Source organism: Salvelinus sp. IW2-2015, linkage group LG16 (genome assembly GCF_002910315.2).
Source record: "Salvelinus sp. IW2-2015 linkage group LG16, ASM291031v2, whole genome shotgun sequence".
NCBI classification, from domain to species: domain Eukaryota; kingdom Metazoa; phylum Chordata; class Actinopteri; order Salmoniformes; family Salmonidae; genus Salvelinus; species Salvelinus sp. IW2-2015.
The window spans coordinates 25,662,760-25,688,685 of record NC_036856.1 but is presented as its reverse complement, the minus strand read 5'-3'; the positions used below and the strand labels follow the sequence as shown (position 1 = coordinate 25,688,685).

The 25,926-nt window shown below is 42.0% G+C and overlaps 1 protein-coding gene across 1 annotated transcript; it reads left to right on the top strand.

Moving 5' to 3' along the window:
- The first annotated feature begins 9,377 nt into the window (after positions 1 to 9,377).
- LOC111975577 (ubiquitin carboxyl-terminal hydrolase 46) lies at positions 9,378 to 21,248 on the top strand. Its single transcript, XM_024003957.2, has 9 exons — positions 9,378 to 9,727; positions 11,216 to 11,296; positions 11,977 to 12,190; positions 12,826 to 13,106; positions 13,760 to 13,836; positions 18,072 to 18,155; positions 18,226 to 18,423; positions 18,549 to 18,627; positions 20,896 to 21,248. Exons 1-9 carry the CDS (start codon positions 9,692 to 9,694, stop codon positions 20,995 to 20,997), a joined length of 1,152 nt encoding a protein of 383 aa, XP_023859725.1. The 5' UTR covers positions 9,378 to 9,691; the 3' UTR covers positions 20,998 to 21,248.
- Positions 21,249 to 25,926: the final 4,678 nt, after the last annotated feature.

Below are 25,926 nucleotides of genomic sequence, written 5' to 3'. Positions count from 1 at the left end.
GCAGGAGGTTAGGAAGTGCAGCTCAGTTCCACCTCATTTTGTGGGCAGTGTTCTCTTGAGAGCCAGGTCTGCCTACGGCGACCTTTCTCATTAGCAAGGCTATGCTCATTGAGTCTGTACATAGTCAAAGCTTTCTTTAATTTTGGTTCAGTCACAGTGGTCAGGTATTCTGGTACTGTGGCACTCTCTGTTTYGGGCCAAATAGCATTGTAGTTTGCTCTGTTGTTTTGTAAATTCTTTCCAATGTGTCAAATAATTATCTTTTTGTTTTCTCATGATTTGGTTGGGTCTAATTGTGTTGCTGTCCTGGGGCTCTGTGGGGTCTGTTTGTGTTTGTGAACAGAGCCCTAGTATCAGCTTGTTTAGGGAACTCTTCTCCAGGTTCATCTCTCTGTAGGTGATGGCTTTGTTATAGAAGGTTTGGGAATCGCTTCCTTTTAGGTGGTTGTAGAAGTGAACGGCTCTTTTCTGGATTTTGATAATTAGCGGGTTTCGGCCTAATTCTAATCTGCATCCATTATTTGGTGTTTTATGTTGTACATGGAGGATATTTTTGCTGAATTCTCCATGCAGTCTCTCAATTTGGTGTTTGTCCCCTTTTGTGAATTCTTGGTTATGAGCGGACCCCAGACCTCACAACCATTGAAGGGCAATGGGTTCTGTCAGGTTTTGGCCAGGACTGTTCAGGTTTTGGTCACTAGATGTCCCCATTGCACCTTTTTTGTACCTTTTGTTTTTTCCTTGCTCTAATTATTATTTGCACCTGTGTGTCGTTCCCTTGTTAGTATTTAAACCCTGTGTGTTCCTCAGTTCTTTGCTCAGTGTTTGTATGTTAGCACCCAGCCCCAGCCTTGTTGTGAACATATTTCTCTTATTGGATTTTCCAGAGGTTCTCTGGTTTAGTGCTTGTGTATTTTTGAGTAGTCTTTTGAGGTTTGTTTTTCCCTGCTGTTTTTACCACTTTGTGGAGTTTCTTTGTATTTTGGAGGATATCCATTTTGTGCCTCTTGGCTTTATTTTTGGACGTGGTGGATTTATATTCTTTGCCTGAAGATCTTGTCCTTTTATTAAACCACCATRTCTAGTACTGCTGAGTCTGCCTCATCTTCTGGGTTCTGCCGACTATTAGTGACTGTTTCTCTCACCGGGTCCTGACAGGGTTCTATAACTGATTCAAGTATTTTTAGCCAGATCCTATTTGGTATGTCAAATTTATGTTCCTTTTGATGGCATAGAAAGCCCTTTTTGCATTGTCTCTCAGATCGTTCACAGCTTTGTGGAAGTTACATGTGACGCTGATGTTTAGGCCAAGGTATGTACAGTGGGGAGAACAAGTATTTGATACACTGCCGATTTTGCAGGTTTTCCTACTTACAAAGCATGTAGAGGTCTGTCATTTTTATCATAGGTACACTTCAACTGTGAGAGATAGCGAATCTAAAACAAAAATCCAGAAAATCACATTGTATGATTTTTAAGTAATTAATTTGCATTTTATTGCATGACATAAGTATTTGATTCACCTACCAACCAGTAAGAAATTCCGGCTCTCACAGACCTGTTAGTTTTTCTTTAAGAAGCCCTCCTGTTCTCCACTCATTACCTGTATTAACTGCACGCTGTTTGAACTCGTTACCTGTATAAAAGACACCTGTCCACACACTCAATTCAAACAGACTCCAAAACTCTCCACAATGGCCAAAGACCAGAGAGCTGTGTAAGGGACATCAGGGATAAATTGTAGACCTGTACAAGGCTGGGAATGGGCTACAGACATTAGGACAAGCAGCTTGGTGAGAAGGCAACAACTGTTGGCACAATTATTAGAAAATGGAAGAAGTTCAAGATGACGGTCAATCACCCCGGTCTGGGGCTCCATGCAAGATCTCACCTCGTGGGGCATCAATGATCATGAGGAAATGTGACGGGATCAGCCCAGAACTACACGGCAGGACCTGGTCAATGACCGTGAAGAGAGCTGGGACCACAGTCTCAAAGAAAACCATTTAACACACTACGCCGTCATGGATTATAAATCCTGCATGCGCACGCAAGGTCCCCCTGCTCAAGCCAGCGCATGTCCAGGCCCGTCTGTGAGGTTTGCCAATGACCAATGCGATGATCCAAGAGGAGGAATGTGAGAAGGTCATGTGGTCTGAAGAGACAAAAATAAGCTTTTTTGGTCTAAACTCCACTCGCCGTGTTTGGAGGAAGAAGAAAAGGATTGAGTACAACCCCAAGAACACCATCCCAACCGTGAAGCATGGAGGTGGAAACATATTCTTTGGGGATCGCTTTTCTGCAAAGGGGACAGGACGACGCACCGTATTGAAAGAGGATGGATGGGGCCATGTATCGCGAGATCTTGACCAACAACCTCCTTCCCTCAGTAAGAGCTTGAAGATGGTCGTGCTGGGTCTTCAGCATGAAACGACCCGAAAACACACAGCCAGGGCAACTAAGGAGTGGCTCCGTAAGAAGCATCTCAAGGTCCTGGAGTGGCCTAGCCAGTCTCCAGACCTGAACCCAATAGAAAATCTTTTGGAGGGAGCCGAAAAGTCCGTATTGCCAGCGACAGCCCCGAACCTGAAGGATCTGGAGAAGGTCTGTATTGGAGGATAGGGCCAAAATCCCTGCTGCAGTGTGTGCAAACCTGGTTCAAGAACATACAGGAAACGTATGATCTCTGTTAATTGCCAAACTAAGGTTTCTGTACCAAATATTTAAGTTCTGCTTTTCTGATGTATCAAATACTTATGTCATGCAATAAAATGCCAATTAATTACTAAAAATACTTACAATGTTGATTTTCTGGATTTTTGTTTTTAGATTCCTTCTCTCACAGTTGAAGTGCCACCTATGATAAAAATTACAGACCTCTACATGCTTGTAAAGTAGGAAAACCTGCAAAATCCGTCAGGTGTATCATAATATCTTGTTCTCCCACTGTATATATTTGTTGTTGGCTCTAGAGCAGTGGTTCCCAAACTTGTTATAGTCCTGTACCTTCAAACATTCAACCTCCAGATGCGTACCCCCTCCAGTACCAGGCGTCAGCGCACTCTCAAATGTTGCTTTTTGCCATCATTGTATAACCGCCACACATACACTACTGTATATGCATACATTTATTAAACATAAGAAGAGTGTTAGTTTTTGTCACAACCTGGCTCGTGGGAGTGACAAAGAGCTCTTTCGGCCATCCAGGGCACAATAATAATATAAAAATATTTATTAATTTTGCTCTTTATTTAACCATCTTACATATAAAAGCTTATTTGTTCATCGAAATTTGTGAATAATCACCACTAGTATATGAGAAGGCGTGTGCTTTGAAAGGATGCACATAACTCTGCAATGTGGGTTGTATTTGGAGAGAGACTTCTTAAATAAGTCTTGCTGGCTATTTAGTTTTCATACTACTGAGGGCGAGAATCCACTCTCACATTCAGGTTGAAGTCGGAAGTTTAACATACACCTTAGCCAAATACATTTTAACTCAGTTTTTCACATATGTCCTGACATTTAATCCTAAATATCCCTGTCTAGGTCAGTTAGGATCACCACCTTCATTTCAAGAATTGTGAAATGTCAGAATAACAGTAGAGAGAATGATTTATTTCAGCTTTTATTTTCTCTTTCATCACATTCCCAGTGGGTCAGTAGTTTAGCATCCACTCATAAGTATTTGGTAGCCTTGCTTTATATTGTTTAACTTTGGTGTAAACGTTTCGGGTAGCCTTACCACAAGCTTCCCACATATATTTGGGTGAATTTTGGCCCATTCTCCCTGACAGAGCTGGTGTAACTGAGTCAGGTTTGTGGCCTCCTTGCTCGCACACGCTTTTTCACTTCTGCCCACACATTTTCTATAGGATTGAGGTCTGGGCTTTGTGATGGCCCACTCCAATATCCTTGACTTTGTTGTCCTTAAGCCATTTTGCCACAACTTGGATAGTTATGTTGGGGCTCATTATCCATTTGGAAGACCCATTTGCGACCAAGCTTTAACATCCTGACTAATGTCTTGAGATGTTGCTTCAATATATCCACATCATTTTCCTACCTCATGATGCCATCTATTTTGTGAAGTGCACCAGTCCCTCCTGCAGCAAATCAAATCAAATCAAAGTTTATTTGTCACGTGCGCCTAATACAACTTACCAATAGTGCAAAAAAGGTGTTAAGTGAATAATAGGTAAGTAAAGCACCCCACAACATGATGCTGCCACCCCCGTGCTTCACGGTTGGGATGGTGTTCTTCAGCTTGCAAGCCTCACCCTTTTTCCTCCAAACATAACGATGGTCATTATGGCCAAACAGTTCTATTTTTGTTTCATCTGACCAGATGACATTTCTCCAAAAAGTATCGTCTTTGTCCCCATGTGCAGTTGCAAACCGTAGTCTGGCTTTTTTTATGGCGGTTTTGGAGCAGTAGCTTCTTCCTTGCTGAGCGGCCTTTCAGGTTATGTCGATATAGGACTCGTTTTACTGTGGATATAGGTACTTTTGTACCTGTTTCCTCCAGCATCTTCACAAGGTCCTTTGCTGTTCTTCTGCGATTGATTTGCACTTTTCGCACCAAAGTACGTTCATCTCTAGGAGACAGACCGCGTCTCCTGCCACAGCGGTATGATGGCTGCGTGGTCCCATGGTGTTTATACTTGCATGCTACTGTTTGTACAGATGAACGTGGTGCCTTCAGACGTTTCGAAATTGCTCCCAAGGATGAACCAGACTTGTGGAGGTCTATAATTTTTTTCTGAGGTCTCGGCTGATTTCTTTTGATTTTCCCATYATGTCAAGCAAAGAAGCACTGAGTTTGAAGGTAGGCCTTGAAATACATCCACAGGTACACCTCGAATTGACTRAAATGATGTCAATTAGCAGAAGCTTCTAAAGCCATGACATAATTTTCTGGAATTTTCCAAGCTGTTTAAAGACACAGTCAACTTAGTGTACAGTACGTAGACTTCTGACCCACTGGGATTGTGATACAGGGAATTATAAGTGAAATAATCTGTCTGTAAACAATCGTTTGAAAAATTACGTGTGTCATGCACAATGTAGATGTCCTACCTGACTACCTGACCAAAACTATAGTTTGTTAACAAGAAATTTGTGGAGTGGTTGAAAAACGAGTTTTAATGACTCCAACCTAAGTGTGTGTAAACTTCCGACTTCAACTGTAGGTACGTGGTTGCAAAGTGCATCAGTTTCTTAACAGCGTSATTTGCCAAGGCTGGATTCTTCTTAATCATAACCTCAATTTCGTCTCGCACYTTGAATATAGTTGCGGAGAGTCCCAAGATTCAGATCATTCAGGCGAGGAAAAACATCACGCAGATAGGCCAGTCGTGTGAGAAACTCGTCATCATGCAAGTGGTCAGACAAGTGAAAATTATGGTCAATAAAGAAAACTTTAAGGGGCAAAGTATTGCATGGTCGCTGGCCATATCATTGCATAGTGTAGAAAATACATGAGGGTTCAGGGGACTTGCTTTAACAAAGTTAACCATTTTTACTGTAGTGTCCAAAATGTCTTTCAAGCTGTCAAGCATTCCCATGGCAGCAAGAGTCTCTCGGTTGATGCTGCAGTGTACCCAAGTGGCGTCGGGAGCAACTGCTTGCATGCGCGTTACCACTCCGCTATGTCTCCCTATCATGGCTTTTGCGCCATCGAGTACAGATACCAACATCAGCAGCAGCTACATTTGGCTACATTTGGACCATTCGTGGAATTCTCACGAGAGAGTAATGGTTAATGTGATTGGATGTTAATAATTTGACTTGGCTACCTGTATTTGACATTGTGTTATGATTTCGCTGAACACGAGATGGTTTCATTTTATTTTTGGCAGTGAAACGAGGCTACTCAGGTGAGAGAAAAAAACTCTACCAAATGTATAGCCCCGTTAGAAAATACAAATGGACTGTTTGAAAATGTGAATAAAACGTGTACCCCAGTTTGGAAATACCTGCTCTAGGGTAATGGTGTCTAGAAGGAATTTGTATTTGTGGTCCTGGCAACTGGACCTTTTTTGGAACACCATTATTTTTGTCTTACCCAGATTTACTATCAGGTCCCAGGTCTCAGAATCTGTACAGAATATCTACTGTAGGCGCTGCTGTTGGCCCTCCTTGGTTGGGGACAGAAGCACCAGATCATCAGTAATGTAACGTTCGTCGTTGGGAGAAAGAGAGGAGGACCAAGGTGCAGCGTGGTAAGTATTCATTATCTCTTTTAATAAAAACGAATACTCGAACAAAAACAACAWAACACYAGAARGAAACGAAACAGTCCTGAACGGTGAAAATASAAAACKCAGAACAGAAAATAATCACCCACGAAACACAGGTGGAAAAAGGCTACCTAAGTATGATTCTCAATCAGAGACAACTAACGACACCTGCCTCTGATTGAGAACCATACCAGGCCAAACGCAAAACACAACATAGAAAAACGAACATAGACAACCCACCCAACTCACGCCCTGACCATACTAAAACAAAGACATAACAAAAGAACTAAGGTCAGAACGTGACAAGTAAACAGTAGACATTTGACTTCAGATTCTAGTAGGGTGAGGCCGGGTGCTGCAGACTGTTCTAGTGCCCTCGCCAATTCGTTGATATATATATTGAAGAGGGTGGGGTTTAAGCTGCATCCCTGTCTCACCCCACAGCCCTGTGGAAAGAAATGTTTGTTTTTTGCATATTTTAACCGCACACTTGTTGTTTGTGTACATTGATTCTATAATGTCGTATGTTTTTTCCCCAACACCACTTCCCATCAATTTTATAGCAGACCCTCATGTCAAATTAAGTCAAAAGCTTTTTTGAAGTCAACAAAGCKTGAGAAGACTTTGACTATGTTTTGGTTTGTTTGTTTGTCAATTAGTGTATGCAGGGTGAATACATTGTCTGTCATACGGTAATTTGGTACAAAGCCAATTTGACATTTGCTCAGTACATTGTTTTCACTGAGGAAATGTGCAAGTCTGCTAATGATAATGCAGAGGATTTTCCCAAGGTTGCTGTTGACGCATATCACACGGTAGTTATTGGGGTCAGAATTTGTCTCGACTTTTGTGGATTGGGGTTATCAGTCCTTGGTTCCAAATATTGGGGAAGATGCCAGAGCTGAGGATGATGTTAAAGAGTTTAAGTATAGCCAATTGGAATTTGTGGTCTGTATATTTGATCATTTCATGTCAGATACCATCAACACCACAGGCCTTTTTTGGTTGGACGGTTTGTATTTTGTCCTGTAGTTCATTCAATGTATTTGGAGAATCCAGTGGGTTCTGGTAGTCTTTAATAGCRGATTCTAAGATTTGTAATTGATCATATATATGTTTTTGCTGTTTGTTCTTTGTTATGGAGCCAAAAAGATTGGATAGATAACTATTTGTGTTGTTGTTTGTTTTGTGTGTTCCAATTTTCCCAGAAGTGGTTAGATTCTACAGTGCCTTGCAAAAGTATTCATCCCCCTTGCCGTTTTTCCTATTTTGTTGCATTACAACCTGTAATTTAAATGGATTTTATTTGGATTTCATGTAATGGACATACACAAAATAGTCCAAATTGGTGAAGAGAAATAAAAAATAACTTGTTTCAAAAAATTCGGAAAAGTGGTGAGTGCTTATGTATTCACCCCCTTTGCTATGAAGCCCCTAAATAAGATCTTGTGCAACCAATTACCTTCAGAAGTCACATAATTGGTTAAATAAAGTCCACCTCTGTGCAATCTAAGTGTCACATAATCTGTCACATGATCACAGTATATATACACCTGTTCTGAAAGGCCCCAGAGTCTGCAACTCCACTAAGCAAGGGGCACCACCAAGCAAGCGGTATCCCATAGAGGGATCCCACCAAGCAAGCGGTATCCCATATAGGTATCCCAACATATCCCATAGAGACTTGCAGCTGTAATTGCTGCAAAAGGTGGCTTTACAAAGTATTGACTTTGGGGGGATGAATAGTTGTTTCACAATAAAATATATTTTGCATCTTCAAAGTGGTAGGCATGTTGTGTAAATCAAATGATACAAACCCCCCCCAAAWTTTATTTTATTTTATTTTAATTCCAGGTTGTAAGGCAAAAAAATAGGAAAAATGCCAAGGGGGTGAATACTTTCACAAGCCACTGTATGCATTCTTCAATTACATCGAGCTGATTTCTGACGTGCTGTTCCTTCTTTTTCCATAGTGTATTTCTGTATTGTTTTAGTAATTCACCATAGTGAAGGTGTAGACTCAGGTTTTCTGGGTCTCTATGTTTTTTGTTTGGATAGGTTTCTCAATTTCTTTCTTAGGTTTTTGCATTCTTCATCAAAACATTTGTCATTGTTGTTCATTTTCTTAGGTTGTCTGCTTGAAATGTTTAGATTTGATAGAGAAGCTGAAAGGTCAAATATACTGTTTAGGCTTTCTACTGCCAAGTTTACACCTTCATTATTACATTGAAATGTTTTGTCCAGGAAGTTGTGTAAAGGGGATTGAATTCGTTGTAGCCCCCCCCAAAATTGGTAGGTTTTTACACTACTTTCCTTCCATCTATAGCATTTCTTAATTTTGTATAGTTCCTTAGGCTTTGATGCCTCATGATTGAGTATTGCTCTGTTCAGGTAGACTGTGATTTTGCTGTGATCTGATAAGGGTGTTAGTGTGTGTGTGAACCCTCTGAGAGACTCTGGGTTGAGGTCAGTGATCAYGTAATATACAGTACTACTGCCAAGGGATGAGCTGTAGATGTACCTACCATAGGAGTCTCCAACAGCCTGCCTCACAGTAAGCAGKAGGTCACAGTTAAATGTGTATTTTTTAAGAGAAACGCCATGGCGGCTGCGGTGCAACTTAGAAATAGCCAAAATACCCGCTACTGGTGACCTATAGCTTTTTACCCGTGACATCGTTTTCAAAATGGCACAATGTGTCAAAAAACCGAGAACATGGCAACACTGCTGGAAAATTATGGGTCTCCTATAGTTTCTCAAAGACACAGGCAGCATTTATGYCAAATATGTCTGTAAATTAAGTTTCAAACCAGTATAACGCGAGCAACATCAGCCTTTAGTTTCATCATATGCCCGTCCAAACGTTGGTGTAAAATGTGACGTGAATATTTGGTGCAAGTAAATGATGAATCAGTGACTGTCCACTAGTTCTCGACTGTCCACTAGTGCTAACTGTCCACTACAACTCCCAAAATCCATTGCTTCATGCAAAACCCAATCCGATTAGTCTGTCTGTTATGCCAATCAAACAGCAGAGGGCTCCAATCGCTTGCAATGCGGTAGTAGTTTATTTGTGATGGGCGGGTTGAACATTGCGTTACGTAGCTGCTTGTTGTAATCGTTCATATTATAGCCCAGTGTTTGTAATCCGTTGCTATCAACCTGACGCAACTTCGTGTGTTTACTACTCTCTCATCTGTTATTTTAGATAAATTATACGGTAGTATTCTGCGACAATGAAGTGAAAACAGCGTTAAATGTTGCTTTATTTTTTATTCCGTGCTGATTGGTCTCTAGTCCAAACATTCATTGCCTGTTTTTTACGCCTGGGGAGTGGGGTTGAAGTCTGGCCTCTAGCTGCGAATTAGCTGAATCTTTTCTCAGTYTCGTCCTGCATTGAAACATTTTTATTTTGTAAATATGACGGTGAGGGGGACCCTGTAAACTAAATGACTGTCAGAAATATCGCCTCCATTTGTAATATGGTAAGTAGCCAAACCGCTATATTGACTGCTTCAGTCACTGTTGGGAACCTTGTGTAATGACGATGAGAGAGGGTCATGGTCGAAATCCTCCTGGGGGCTCGAGCTGATCGGCGGTAGCAATCAATCCACCGGTCCTTGCTTGACGGGGATGCAAAGGGTGCGAAAGGTTCCAACATTTCGGAAATGTAGCTCTATCTTGAATGAATCATCAATCAAGTACAAGGGTGGAGCAAACCCCCAGACAATCTGCCCTCCCTGGAATGAGTTTGACACGTGATCTAGAAGGTCCCTATATCACACTTTACATTCGTAAGCCATTATAACTGTGTAATTAGGCCTAAGTACAATGTAACAAGTAATTATAATACTCCTAGTTGTTGCACTGTGCATGAATATTTAGTCTACACATTAATAAGGACAATAATGTAAAGTGTTACCCTTTTTTACTAACATCACCGCCACAAAATGGAATGTGTTTATTGAATCTGGCTGTTGATAAAGATTAAAAACTTGAGGAAAGTGTCAAGTTTTAAAGTTCAGTAGTGTTATTGTGACAGAGCATTTGATTAGTGATGAAGGGATGGACCTATATTGTTATCATCTGGTCTTTGTTGTTTTTCTCCTTTGTTCTAATGTTTGTATGCTTTGATTGAACAGTATTATTTAGATGAGACAAGCAAGTGTATGTTGTCTAGTTTGATAAAACACTTCATGTATCTTTTGGGATGTGTGTGTGTGTGTGTGTGTGTGTGTGTGTGTGTGTGTGTGTGTGTGTGTGTGTGTGTGCGTAAGTATGAGAAAGTGAAGCTTGAGAACTCAGTCAAAATGAATATCAGAGACAACAAAGCAAAGTATTCTGTTCTGCTTTGACTGAGAGAAAATGACAGTGATTTAAAGACTAAAGCAACTTTAGCAGAAATCTCTCAACAAAGCCACTGCTTCATCTGGAACCTCTGAGCTCTGGTTAGTCAATGGGCTCTGTCAGGAGATAAGTGGCCTGTCTCTACACTCTGAGAATGTTAAATGCTCTTGAATCTTTACATTGTAATAGGCCTACTTATCCCCCCACCCCCCACCCCCAGTTAAGAGGTTGGTACTGAGTTTCTCAGACGATGAAACCAAAGGATTCCTGACTTCCAGTAGTATGAATAAGCAAGGTTTGTGTTTGTGATGGGAAACTGCGAGCTTTATGAAAGCCATAAAAGGCTGGAGTCGACTGCCAGTCAATGTCAGAAATAATCTAGGCATTTATCTGAAGCAAAGGTTAGGCTATTATGTGAAACATAGACATGTGCAGCATGTGACCTCTATAAAGAGGTTTTGGTTTGTCAGTTCCCTGCTATATAGTTGCCAAGATGACTTCCAGGAGATAGAACAGACARGTGTGAGTGGGACACTCCAGATGATGATGTGTAGCCTATTTCATGCATAATAAGGATGTTTGACAGTGCACATTAGAGCTCGTGTTCTCTCTCTGGTCTCCCTTAGGGCACAAATGCCTCTGCTCTGGAGAAAGACATTGGTCCGGAGCAGTTCCCAATCAACGAACACTACTTTGGATTGGTCAACGTAAGTGTCATTCACTCGGTCACCTTCTGGATGATCATTAAAAACACTGGCGTCCTTTTTAGAACAAGCTGTCCACTAGGTCACTACTGAGTTATGTTTCCCATTGGACAGGTGATTGGTGTTGACGCTTTGTATTAGAAGCAGGTTGTGTTTTGTCTGTTTCACTGCTATTTTATTTCAGTTAGCAAAACATTTTATCTTTGAGGAGCTTCTGTTACCAACAGGTTTGTTTGCCAACCCTTCAGATGGAGATTGTTGATACTCAAAGCAGAGTGTGGCTGCTTTATATTCATTCATCTATCTGGCTCTTATATAATATTTAGGTCTAAGAACTAGGTTAGCAAAATTCCTGGAACTTTCAATAACTTCCCTGTTTTTCCTGAAATCCCGGTTGGAAGATTCCCGGAATCGGAAGGGAATAAGCAGGAAATCCGGAATCCTCAAACCAGGATTTCTGGAAAACCATGGAATTTGTTGAAAGTTCCCGGAATTTTGCATCCCTAGTAAGAACACAAAGCATCTCTCCTTGTGTATACAAACAGTCTCTGTTGGAGGTTACGGTCATGCTGCTTGCATCTTTTCTCCATGTTTACAATCTTAAGTTTACCGTTCCTCAAACACACTCATAAGAATCTCACCCCTCTCTCTTTCTGTTTGTCCCTGCCGGGGTGGACCCTCAGTTTGGGAACACTTGTTACTGTAACTCGGTGCTTCAGGCCCTGTACTTCTGCCGGCCCTTCCGGGAGAACGTGCTGGCCTACAAGGCCCAGCAGAAAAAGAAGGAGAACCTGCTCACGTGTCTGGCAGACCTCTTCCACAGCATCACCACCCAGAAGAAAAAGGTGGGAGTCATCCCGCCCAAGAAGTTCATCTCACGTCTGCGCAAGGAGAATGGTGAGACAGACTAAACCAAACCTAAATACAATCACTGTCTGCCCTGGACTGAGTGGGAGAGGGCTGAGCCTAGGGACAAATCAACTAGAGGACTATACCATCATAGCTACCATGTTATATAGCTTTAACCTGCCATATGATTGGTGTTGGTAGTAAGTCAAGACTGCTGAGACCAGTTGTCTTAAATCAAGTTTTCAGCTCAGATAGGCATGTTTTGAGCTGAGGGTAGGGATAGGGCTAGAGGGGCAGTGGAAGTGTTTTTGTCAGGTGGTTGTCACTGTCGGGTGAAGGGGCAGGTGCATGTTGTGGTGGCGGTAAGGTCATTCAGAGCATGGAACTAGAATAGAGGCAGATTGTTCTCAGTAGTCTGACTCCAGGAAGCACTCTCTATGAATGAACAATGAACATCTCTGTGTGGACTAGGGACTGGTCAGCTGCCTTCTCTCTTTCATTCTCACTTTCACATTCTCTCTCTCCACTTTCACTTTTCACACACGTATCTGATTTATGTGTGTCCATGTGCATCAATGTGCCCTGATTCACCTTGAACACGACTGTCGACTGACTGACCACCTCTCCACACAGACCTTCCAAGTGTTGCCCTAACAGCCCCTGTCCTGTGTCTCCCCCTACAGACCTGTTTGATAACTACATGCAGCAGGACGCCCATGAGTTRCTCAACTACCTGCTGAACACGGTGGCAGACATCCTGCTGGAGGAGAAGAAGCTGAACACAGTGGCAGACATCCTGCTGGAGGAGAAGAAGCAGGAGAAGCAGAACGGACGCCTCAAGAACAACGGAACGGCCATCACCACGGAGACCGAGCTTGAGAACAAGAACACGGAGCCCACCTGGGTGCATGACATCTTCCAGGGCACGTTGACCAATGAGACGCGCTGCCTCAACTGTGAGACGGTGAGTCCATCAGGGCCGTTGTTTCTGTGGTAGTGGGTTTTATGTTCTCTGATAGTGGTCATAATTCCACCAAGTCATGTGAGACATAAACACTTATGTAAGAATACTTTATTGATCCATTTTCCTTACAGTCCACAAAAATGTTTACTCAACCCCCAAGACCCTTCCTCAGCAGTGTTGGTAATGCTTTGTCAGTACCCTAACAATCCATCTGTTCCTCTGAATCCCTGTGAGTGTTGTCCCTGTCCTCCCTCCCTGCGTCCCACAGAGGGATTAGCTCTGTCTGTAATGAAGGAGGAGATGAGGAGATTGTGAGCTGAGCTCTGACAGAGATCCTCCACACAGCTCCCAAAGGCTGTGTCACCGGCCTCCCATTATGCCACTCTCAGAGCGGAAGAGCAGAGGGAGGAAGGCAGAGATTGGCCCCTAACAATCGTCTTCATCACGCTACAGGCACTCAGCTTCTCACTGATACATCCTTACAACCCTATCACAACACATCAAAGAGACCTGCTCTCTCATCTCGTGTGCCAGCGTGTGAGCTGGTCTCGGAACAGGGCAGCATCAGTGCCTTTCAGCCCGTAAAGAGGCCAGTGCACTGATTCATCTCATCTCTCTGTCTGTCTCTCTCCCTGTCTCTGTGTATGTGGCAGGTCAGCAGCAAAGATGAGGACTTTCTGGATCTTTCTGTGGACGTAGAGCAGAATACATCAATAACACACTGTCTCAGGTAATATTTACAGTGCCTTAGGAAAGTATTCACACCCCTTTTGTTGTGTTACAAGGTGAGATTAAAATGGATTTAATTGTCATTTTTTGTAAACGATCTACACAAAATACTCAAATGTCAGTGGAAGAAAAATTCAAACATTTGTAAAAAAATAAAAAAATAATATATATATATAAAAAATGTAATACTAATAGACACTGGGAGTATACAAAATATTAGGAACACCTGATTTTTCCATGACAGAATGACCAGGTGAAAGCAATGATCTCTTATTAATGTCACCTGTTAAATCCACTTCAATCAGTGTAGATGAAGGGGAGGAGACAGGTTAAAGAAGGATTTTTTAAGCCTTGAGACAATTGAGACGTGGATTGTCCAGGCCCAAGTCCTAAGAATATGTTGTGGGCACTCACGGCCTCCCGGGTGGCAGGAATGCACGTAGAGTTGGGAGAGATGCCGTTAAAGTTAAGAAGACTTTAGCTGACCATGACATATTGGGTAAATCTACAAGGACACATGGTTACACATCCTACTAAAAAGGTACTCCTAGAGTGCTGGTAACATMAACTAAATCTGAATACAAGTTTTGGGTGGTTCAGCAATGGCATGGCGATAGAGATGGGGTTGTTTGGGAGGGAGTTTAGCCCCTCTGTGGTTCTTCCTACTATCCCACCTTGGTGTCTCCCTCAGCCAGTGAGAGATCTAGGGTTGCTTGAGAGGGTAAAAGATGTTGAGGAAGGAGTAGATTCAGTTGTAAGTGAACATTTTAGGAACACAATACTATGCTTTCTTGAATATATTCACATATGTCTAAGGAACATTAAACAGGGAGGACAGGTGCAGCTTTTAGTGTTCCTGACTAAGGTGGCAGTGACGAAAAGAGCAACAGATCATTTATCTGTTTACACAATGGAGTTGATGGCCATACTCCTGGCTGCAGAGTGGGTGGAGGAGATGAGACCAGACAGGGTAGTCATCTGCTCTTGACTCCTGTGCAGCACTGATGAGCTCAAATTATTTTGTATCTCATGGTAGACAGGATGTATTGTATGAGGTTTTGCTGTGCTTGTATAGGGTGAGACAGATGGGGTGTATTTGTGATGTTCCTCTGGGTACCAGCTCATGTGGGAGTAGAGGGGAATGAGGAGGTGGATGTTATTGCCAAGCAGGCTGTTGAACATCCTAATGTTGGAATTGTCAATCAGTAAAGCAGAAGCCAAGGGGTTGATGAAAATAGTGGTTAAAAACAAATGGCAAGAGTTTTTGAAACCCTTATTTTACCAGGTAATTTGGCTGAGAACACATTCTCATTTACAGCAACGACCTGGGTAATAGTTACAGATGAATAAGCCAATTGTAAGCTGGGGATGGTTAGGTGACCGTATGAGGGCCAGATTGGGAATTTAGCCAGGACACCAGGGTTATCACCCGGTGCCATGGGATCTTTAGTGACCACAGAAAGTCAGGACACCCGTTTAACATCCCATCCGAAAGATGGCACCCTACACAGGGCAATGTTCCCAATCACTGCTTTGGGTCATTGGGATATTTTTTTTTTTAGACCAGAGGAAAGGCTGCCTCCTACTGGCCCTCCAACACCTCTTCCAGCAGTGTCTGGTCTCCCATTCAGGGATCAACCAGGACCAACCCTGCTTAGCTTCAGAAGCAAGCCAGCAGTGGGATGCAGGGTGGTATGGTGCTGGCAAAAGGAAGACACCTGTATAAGATTCAGGAAAAGGTGGGGGCAAGGAGGTCATCAGGCCGAGAGAGAAGGGAGGAAAGTGTAGTCACAAGACTGAGACTGGGACACACAAGGCTCAATAGTACATTGAAATTGGTGGTGAAACATCCGACTGGGAGGTGTGATCATTGTTAGTAGGAGATGGAGACAGTGGAACACGTTCTATTTCAGTGACAGAAATATGGGAGGGAAAATAAGTGATTGTTATTAGATTTGAGGAGTAATGGTTAAGATTAAGGTGGTCAAGAATATGGTCAAGATTAAGTGAACTGCTGGGGAAATCTTCAGGGGATGTAGTATTTAATTATCTATTTCGTTTCCTTAGGGACACAATAATATTGGGTAGGATTTAGACCTTCCCTGTCTCTGGTCCACACTCCAGTCCAGTTGTTGGCAGTAATGCATCTTAAAGTTGGTTGCCAACTGCCATAAAAATCCACACAATAATAAMAAGAAGAAGAAGACATGGATTGTGTGTCCCCTTCAGAGGGTGAATGGGCAAGACAAAATATTTGAGTGCCTTTCGACGGGGTATGGTATTAGGTGCCAGGAGCACRGGTTTGAATGTGTCAAGAACTGCAACGCTGCTTAGTATTTTACGCTCAACAGTTTCCCATGTGTATCAAGAGTGGGCCACCACCCAAGGGACATCCAGCCAACTTGACACAACTGTGAGAAGCATTGGAGTCAACATGGGCCAGCATCCCTGTGGAACGCTTTCGACACCTGGTAGTCCATGCCCCGACGAATTGAGGCTGTTCTGAGGGAAAAAAGGGGTGCAACTCAATATTAGGAAGGTGTTCCTATTGTTTTGTCCACTCCGTGTATCTTGATTACATAAGTATTCAACCCCCTGTGTGTGTCAATACATGTTAGAATCAACGTTGGCATTGATTKCAGCTGTGAGTCTTTCRGGGTAAGTCTCTAAGAGCTTTGCACACCTGGATTGTAAAATATTTGCCCATTTATTATTTTCWAAATTCTTCAAGATCTGTGAAATTGGTTGTGTTGATCATTGCTATACAATCATTTTTCATGTCTTGCCATAGATTTTCAAGCAAATTTAAGTCAAAACTGTAACTCGGCCACTCAGGAACATTCACTGGCTTCTTGGTAAGCAAGTCCAGTCTAGATTTGTGTTTTAGGTTATTGTTCTGCTGAAAGGTGAGTTCATCTCCCAGTGAGCAGATTGAACCAGGTTTTCCTCAAGGATTTTACCTGTGCTTAGCTATTTCAGTTTATTTTTATCCTGAAAAACTCCCCAGTCCGTAACGATTACAAGCATATCCATAACATGATGCAGCCAACACTCTGCTTGAAAATATGGAGAGTGGTCCTCAGTATTGTGTTGTATTGGATTTGCCAAACAACATTTACATTTACATTTAAGTCATTTAGCAGACGCTCTTATCCAGAGCGACTTACAAATTGGTGCATTCACCTTATGATATCCAGTGGAACAACCACTTTACAATAGTGCATCTAACTCATTTAAGGGGGATGGGGGGGGGGTTAGGAGGATTACTTTATCTTATTACTTTCTATTCAGGAAAAAAACTGAATTGCTTTGCCATTTTTAGCAGTATTACTTTAGTGCCTTGTTGCGAACAGGATGCATGCTTTGGAGTATTTTTTATTTTGTACAGGGTTCCTTCTTTTCACTCTGTCAATTAGGTTAGTATTATGGAGTAACTACAATGTTGTTGACCCATCCTCAGTTTTCTCCTATCACAGCCGTTAAACTCTTTAACTGTTTTAAAGTCACTATTGGCTTCATGGTGAAATCCCTGAGCGGTTTCCATCCTCTCCGGCAACTGAGTTAAGAAGGACGCCTGTATCGTTGTATATATTGATACACCATCTAAAGTGTAATAACTTCACCATACTCAAAGGGATATTAKATTTCTGCCAATATGTTCCKTTCTTTGTGAGGCATTGGACAACCTCCCTGGTCTTTGTGGTTGAGTCTGTGTTTGAAATTCAATGCTCCATTAAGAGACCTTACAATGATCTGAATGTGTGGGGTACAGAGATGAGGTAGTCATTCAAAAATCATGTTAAACACTATTATTGCACACAGAGTGAGTCCATGCAACTTATTGAGTGACTTGTGAAGCACATTTTTACTCCTGTACTTATTTAGGCTTGCCATAACAAAGGGGTTGAATACTTATTGACTCAAGACATTTCAGCGTTCAATTTTTTATTAATTTGTAAAAAAAATAAAAAAAAATGAAAAACATAATTTCACTTTGCCATTATGGGCTATGGTGTGAAGGCCAGTGACAAAAATCTCAATTTAATCCATTTTAAATTCAGGCTGCAACACAACAAATGTGGAAAAAGTCAAGTGGTGTGAACACTTTCTGAAGGCACTGTACCTGTTACCTTTCTCAACTAGAACTATTGTACACTTGCCAACCCTGCTGTAGCATCCTCTACTCTGTGTATCAGCCTGACTGACACAGTCCCCTCTGTGTGTTGTGTTCCCCAGGGACTTCAGTAACACAGAGACCTTGTGCAGTGAATACAAATACTACTGTGAGGCATGCTGCAGCAAGCAGGAGGCCCAGAAACGGTCAGTACACACTGTCTGTCTGTCTGTGTGTGTGTCAGTCTGTGTATAACTCCTCTGTGTGTCCCTATAGGATGCGTGTGAAGAAGCTGCCTATGATCCTGGCCCTGCACCTGAAGCGATTTAAGTACATGGAGCAGCTGCACCGATACACCAAACTGTCCTATCGCGTTGTCTTCCCTCTGGAACTACGCCTCTTCAACACCTCTGGAGACTCTGTCAACCTCGACCGCATGTACGACCTGGTCGCTGTGGTCGTCCACTGTGGCAGGTAGGCCACACACACACACACACACACACACACACACACACGACATTGTATCCAAACTGAAATGTACTGTACCTATAGACACCATATTATTCTCATATCACTGCTTCCCCTTCTTTCTTCCTCAGTGGACCCAACAGAGGACACTACATCACCATAGTGAAGAGTCATGGCTTCTGGCTGCTGTTTGATGATGACATCGTGGAGGTGTGTGTCTCAGTTAGGGTTGTTATGGTGACTGTATTACCGCCACACCGGCGGTCATGAAGGCAGTCAAWTTCCACGTGACCGTTTAGTCATGGTAATTAGGCTTCTCCAAGCTCTGATGCTGCTGATGGTCATTAGTAGCCTACCAAACTTGCTAACTGCCTGATACTCAGCACTCTATTGTCCCTCTAATCACTCTGACATCAATGTAAATGTAATTGAAAATCTAATCAAACACTTCATGAGCTCATGTTGCTCCACATTTCTATAGGCTGTGCAATTGCGTGAGAAAACGAGAGCGGTAGCCTCTATTAAAAAGAGGAGGACCCCATCAGCTTTCTATAGGCTAGGCCTACTATATTTATTCATATTTCATATAAGCACATTGCTTATCTTATTCGCTATTTAAGTGCATAGACAACATTTATCTTTTCCCCTTCCCCTAAATCAAAACAAATTCCACACATATATTATTTAGTATATTTGAAGACAAAATTAAATTAAGAATAGTCTGATGGATGACAATTATTAGCCTAWCACTTGTGAATTATATATTATCACTTGTGAATGATGCCCAACGTAAGACAAGAAACAATGCCTTTTTTTGTGTGACTTTTTCGTATCATTGTCGCACACCTCATGTAGACTAACCCATAGGCCTATATGTTTTGATATGGTTGCTATCACAACTAAAGTGGCRAAATAACTTCTTAAAATGAAGCACATTAATCCACTTTACAAGGGGTGTAGAGCCTAACTGGCATACATAAGCAGCGTTTCAACTTTGTCGAAGATCATTTTCACCATAAAAATGCACCTTAATAATAAAAGCATTACATGCAGAATCACATTTGTGGTTACTTTTGATAATGGTGTTTTCCCGCTAATGGAAGGTTCGCACTTATAGCCTACTGCCATGTGCGCATTGCTGCGCTTATAATGTGAAGAAATAGCCTAATAGAGTATCAACATTTTAAGCTAAACGTTCTCTTCTGTTACGTCAGCCTCATTGCATAACTTTTTTTTGATGCTAGTAGGTATATTCATTTGGGATCTATCGCATCCCACAACTGTCCCAGACTATGTTTGGATTATTTATTTCTCGCACAGAATAAAATAGGTCTACTTTTGTACTATGGGGATAGTAGATTGACATAGGCTAGTGCTTTTGTTGTTCGTTAGGCCTACTCATCTTGTTGGCTGACAAAGTAAATGTGGACAGTTCTTCCAATATCTTCAATATGCACCTCGGAATTGGATGAGGATACGCGCAGTTGCGTCCCCGATGTGTCTCTTCACTTGTAGCCTGTGAGAAAGACCCGATCACGTGATGGAAAACCATGTGAGTGAGAGGTGCTTCGGAGCACGCAGCACTCCGGGAGATGGGAATTATAATTATTATATTCAGCCCAAGGGCACAATGGCCACTGGCTGCAAAAGGCATGGATTGTTTTAGGGGGCATTACGGCCACACAAAGGGGATGCCGCCGGGAAATTCGAGGCATTATCAAGTGCTTGTCAAATTGTAATTGTGAATGAGAGACTGATGAAGTGTGTACAGCCTGCGCAAAAAACAAAGCGGAGCTCATGCCAGAGCTCATGCATTTTTCAAATCATCATTAGAGTCGCATCATGCAGCTTTACAATGTATTAAACATCCAAACATATAGCCCAACGCTTATAGAACAACTAATGTTACATTAATAACTCAAATAATTTTTTCTTAATTTAATTTGTTATCTGCTCAACACAGAATAGCCGCATGTGCTCACTCCCTCAAATCAATTGGAGAAAATATTCTTTCCATTTTATTCAGCTTGGTTCAATTGTATTCGTCATACTATAATATAAAATATAATGCCACGAAGTTCTAAGCAAATCTTGTCTGCTAAATTAACTAGTGTAGCCCACAGCCATACGGTATAGCCAGATCAGGACCTAACGTAAGGACAATGAAGAGTATGCTATTCTATTCTTCTGAAATAAAATACATTTTCTTCATATCATGTTTCTTTAGACCTATCTAAATTAAATAATGATTTATTGTGAAGGTGTTGGCTATATTACATTGATGTATTAGACTTTAAAATGTAGATGTTCCAAAGATCTGCATCAGTGGCTTGTAGGCTGTGTGTGGAAGCCAGGAGATGCTAAATGTGTTTATGTTAATTAACTGTCAATTACCGATGTTTGTTGGCCATCAGACCTGTTTATATGGCTGATACAGAATGTTTCATCATTTGTTGTCTCACTCTCTGGTTTGCTCAGAAAATCGATGCCCAGGCCATCGAAGAGTTCTATGGGTTGACGTCAGACATCTCCAAGAACTCAGAGTCTGGATACATCCTCTTCTATCAGTCCAGGGAGTAACTGGAATAAACACCCAGCCAGAGAGAGAGAAGGATTGGAACTCTGACCCCTCTCAGAGTCGTGTGCCAACGCCATTCCCTGTCTCACTGCCTTCCCTGGGTCTGCCTGGACTTCATTTCCCATAACCCCATTCTCTCCCTCCCTGCGTTCAGCATGCTGGGAAGACTGTGTAAACTGCTTTTTGTCCTTCAGCATCTGGACAACACTTTAGAACAACAACAACAACAAAAACAAACAGTCACAACAACAAGGAGCAGGAAACATAAAGAAGCTACAACGGGCTGGTGTGTGATGCCCGTTTGTCTCCGCATGGGGCCAGGTCTGGAGGTCTGAAGACCCACCATGGGTCACTCTCCCTGGGTCTGCCTGGCATACAGAGCTGGCTGGACTGATACAGGTACAGACTGCTATGGGAAAGAAGATTGTATTATTTGTATATCTGTATAGTATGTCTATTTTCATGTAATGTCATAAGTTCATAAATACTTTTAGTGGGGTTATTCCGTGACCTTATATTTACAATGTCCAGCCCATAGATGTCTTCTACCTGGGGAATGGCTAGAGCTGGGATGGAATGGAAGTTTTAGGGAGAGATATAAACTAGTTGAAAGAGGGTCTATGCATCTAGTGTTGCTGAACTGCATGTTTCGGTGTTCACTGTTTGAGCTGGTGTAGATTCAAGTTGACTTGAGTTGTGACCAAGCCAAACCTATTCATTGTAATGCTGAGATATTGTAGTTCTACAGAAGACCAGGATGCATGTAGCTCTCTGTCTGCTGCTCCCGTCCTCTAACATAGAGACTGGCCCAGGCCCTAATGCTCCTCTCCCAAGTTATAACCATGTTATGATCCAGCCACCACTCTAGAACATAGTCACTCACTGACACAAACTACATCTCTACTAGTCTCTAGACTAGTTTGGTTTCTGTTTAATCCCTGTTTTGTAAAACGCTATTTATTGCTCTTATTTATTTATAATGTTGACTGTGCTGGTAGGTGTAGGAGATTGTGTCTCAGGGCTTGACTCATCTAGACGCCATCTTGTCTTGTCTTCTGTATGTAACATCTTCCCCCTCACTGAGTCCGGTAGGTCAGTGTTTCCCAACTCCGGTCCTCGAGTACCACCCAATGGTACACATTTTGGTTGTATCCCAGGGCAAACATACCTGACTGAACTCATCGAGGGCTTGATGATTAGTTGACAAGTTGAATCAGGTGTGCTTGTCCGGGGCTACAATTAAAATGTGTACTGTTGGGGGTACTGGAGGACCGGAGTTGGGAAACACTGGTGTAGGTAATATACATACAGAGCTCTATGGGGTTGACAACGTCTTTAGTAGCTTTACTTTGAAGCATGTGGATAGCTGGACCCGGTTGAAAGAAGCACATAATCCACAGTTGTCAGGTATCATGAAAAGGAGTGCTTCTCACAGTGAGATTGGTGCAATAGGAGGTCAAGTGAGCTGATAAGATGTCGACTTCCCTTTGAAGAAAATATAGATGTTGATATTAAATGTTGGTCTGCCTTGCTACCAGCTAGTCTCCTCCCAGTCGGTAGTGTGTATCTGTGTGAGATGATCAAAGGAAGTGGAACTCTTTTGCTAGATGCATTATGGGGCAGCGGTCAACATAATGTTGGTATGATGACATAGAACGTTCCTGTTTATTCTTCTTCCTATGTTGAAATATTGGTGTCTTTACATGTGTTTTTGTAACACCTTGTTATTTTGCATAGTTGTCCCCCCCATTGTTAGGTACTTGACTTGGAACCAATGTTCTTTACTTAGAAGCTGTGCCTGGCAGACACTGACAAGTTGTGTTAAGGTGACCAGTGGTTCATAGAGACAGCTGGTTTACCATGCCATAAGGTTAGGACCATGTACTGTAGACTATAACCATATCAAAGGTCCATATAGAGGTATATGAGGAAGAAATGCTGCTCACTATCCTGTGGCACTCGAATTCACTGTGATACTGGAAGAATACCGACTCAAATGCATCTCGCTAAGTGTGAAATAGAGATGATTTGGGTTGTTATGTGTGTGTTTCTGTGCCCTCCTTATTATGTGAGTCAGTGTTTTATGTAATGTGTGAGAGAGTGCATAACTGCCRATCTCCTACTGTTAGTATAACTGGTGAAGTCTATGATTAGTAATATGTGCCAAACTGGAGTCTCTAATGACCTTGCAAAACTGGAGAAGAACTGTAACAGAACACTATTTTCTCTGCTAGGATACAAGTGTATATAAACATTATGTATAAAAGACTAAAACATATATTTCCTATATTTTATCAACCTAGGAGCTAAAGCACTGAGAGAGAGTAGTTACTTAAAAACAAACCCTGTTTAGAAATATGATGCTGCTTTACAATAAACCAGTCAGTCAATCACATAACCAATTAATCACACAATAGTAACACAATCGATGAGTCACAATCAGTCAGTCACATTGAGGTTTTGTTCATTACAGGCTTAACAGAACCATGGTAGATGAAGAGGACACTAGCCAGCACTGTTTGAGGAATTTTAAATGGGTTATGATGAGCAGATATATTGTGTGTGCTAATCTTCCAATTATTGTTCTGCACACACCGTTATACTAACTTTAAACAGGCAGCCCAATTCTGATAATTTTTCCACAAATTGGTCTTTTGACCAATCAAATCAGCTCTTGTTCAGACCAATTATTGAAAAGAAAATCAGAATTGGGCTACCTGTCTAAACGCATCTCTCTCAAGAGCTCTGTCAATGCACTCAATGTGGTCTTATCAATCTATAACAAGACTCTGGTGTAGTGCCTAGAGATGGAGAAGTAGTGTTATAGCTTGGTTTGATAAGAGTAGAAGTTAAAGGGAGATCCAGGCACTAGATAACTCGCAATTCTAATGAATTGTTTGTAAACTGAAAGTGCACTTTACTAGTGATATTCTTTAATGAGAACCACAGTCTGAGTACTTCTTGGATTTCCCTTTCCTCTGTTAAATAAAAAGACTATTAACTGAGGCACTGGGCTTTTCAAAGATTTTGTTAGTCATGTTCTTTGTATTTGTATTTTCAAAGAGTTCTCAACCCCCTCACCAGCTAGTCATTCTCCCTTTGTCCTCTTTTCCTCCTTTACCCACTCCTCCTTTTCTCATTACCTCTGTTCACCCCAGTTCTTTCACATTCTCCACAGTCATTGTTTTCCTTTACCCCTTAGTCACACACACACACAGTTCATTTCCTTGTTCTCAAGCTTGTCAGTTCCTCTGTCACATCATGCTTACCAGGCAGGGTGTGCATGAACGCAGCATCACAGAACACAACAAACTGGACAARAACAGCCTGTGGGGGGGAGACAGAGAAAGACAATGTTCCTGTACTATTAGAAACCTTGCTTTATCCTCCTCCTCTCCTTCCTTCATCTGCTCTATATTACAGCAGTCACAAAGGAGAGGAGGAAGGAATGCCTTTGTTTTATTCATATTGGAATGTGTTTAGTGAAGCCTGCAGAGAAGTTCTGACCCGACAGCACATCTTGTAGATTCTAAAGTCAATACGTCATGAGTTCTAGCAGACAGTCTTTACGTTGGGGTAGCATTTGCATCAGAAAAAGGCTATTCAATGTTTGCCATTGTGATTGTTTCAAGGGTTATAGTATTATATGTGTGTGTGTGCATGTGCCTGGCTGTGTGAATGTACCGTATGTTTGTGCACATGGACATTTGTCAGTGTTTTTSAGTGTGCAGAGACTTGTATTTGTTTTGTGTGTATCAGTGTTGGTAAACTCTGACTGTCCTTCCTCAGCTCTGACATTGAGTTACCCTCCTAATCATCTCCAGCTTTGAGTTAATTCTCTCCCACAGAAAAACAATTCTGACATGCTGGAACACTCGTACGCTACATGACCAAAAGTATGTGGACACCTGCTCGTCGAACATCTCATTCTAAAATCATGGGCATTAATAWGGAGTTGGTCCCCCCCCTTTGCTGCTACAGCAGCCTCCACTATCCTGGGAGACTTTCTACTGATGTTGGCACATTGCTGCTTCTATTAAGCAACATGAACATTAGTGAGGTTGGGCAATGATGCTGGCTCACAGTCTTCGTTCCAATTCATCCCAAAGGTGTTCGATAGGGTTGAGGTCAGGGCTCTGTGCAGGCCAGTCAAGTTCTTCCACACCAATCTCGAATAACCATTTCTGTATGGACCTCGCTTTGTGCACCGGGGCATTGTCATGATGAAACAGGAAAGGGCCTTGCCCAAACTGTTGCCACAATGTTGGAAACACAGAATCATCTAGAATGTCATTGTATGCTGTAGCGTTAAGATTTCCCTTCACTGGAACTAAGGGGCCTAGCCCGAACCATGAAAAACACCCCCTGACCATTATTCCTCTTCTACCAAAATTTACAGTTGGCACTATGCAAATCAAATCAAACTTTATTTGTCACATGCGCCAACAGGTGTAGACCTTACCTGGAAATGTTTACTTACAGCCTTTAACCAACAATTATTTGTGGCAAGTAGCGTTCTCCTGGCATCCGCCAAACCCAGATTCATCTGTCGGACTGCCAGAGGGTGAAGCATGATTCATCACTCCAGAGAAAGCGTTTCCTCTGCTCCAAAGTCCAACGGCGGCGATGAAAAATGATGGTGCTGATGTTGCTTCCAGAGGCAGTTTGGAACTCGGTAGTGAGTGTTACTGTCACAATGGCGTGTATAAGTGGCAGGGAAGTCAGGCGCAGGAGAGTCAAATAGAGTGTAGAATGGAGTACTTTAATTAAAGTCCCAGTAATCTGCTCCATAACACTCACGGGAAAAACATAAAACAAATCTGGGTACGAAGACCCGTCGCACACCTATACACAATCAACACAACACTTGACAACGAACAATCTCTGACAAAGACATAAAGGGAAACAGAGGGTTAAATACACAATAGGTA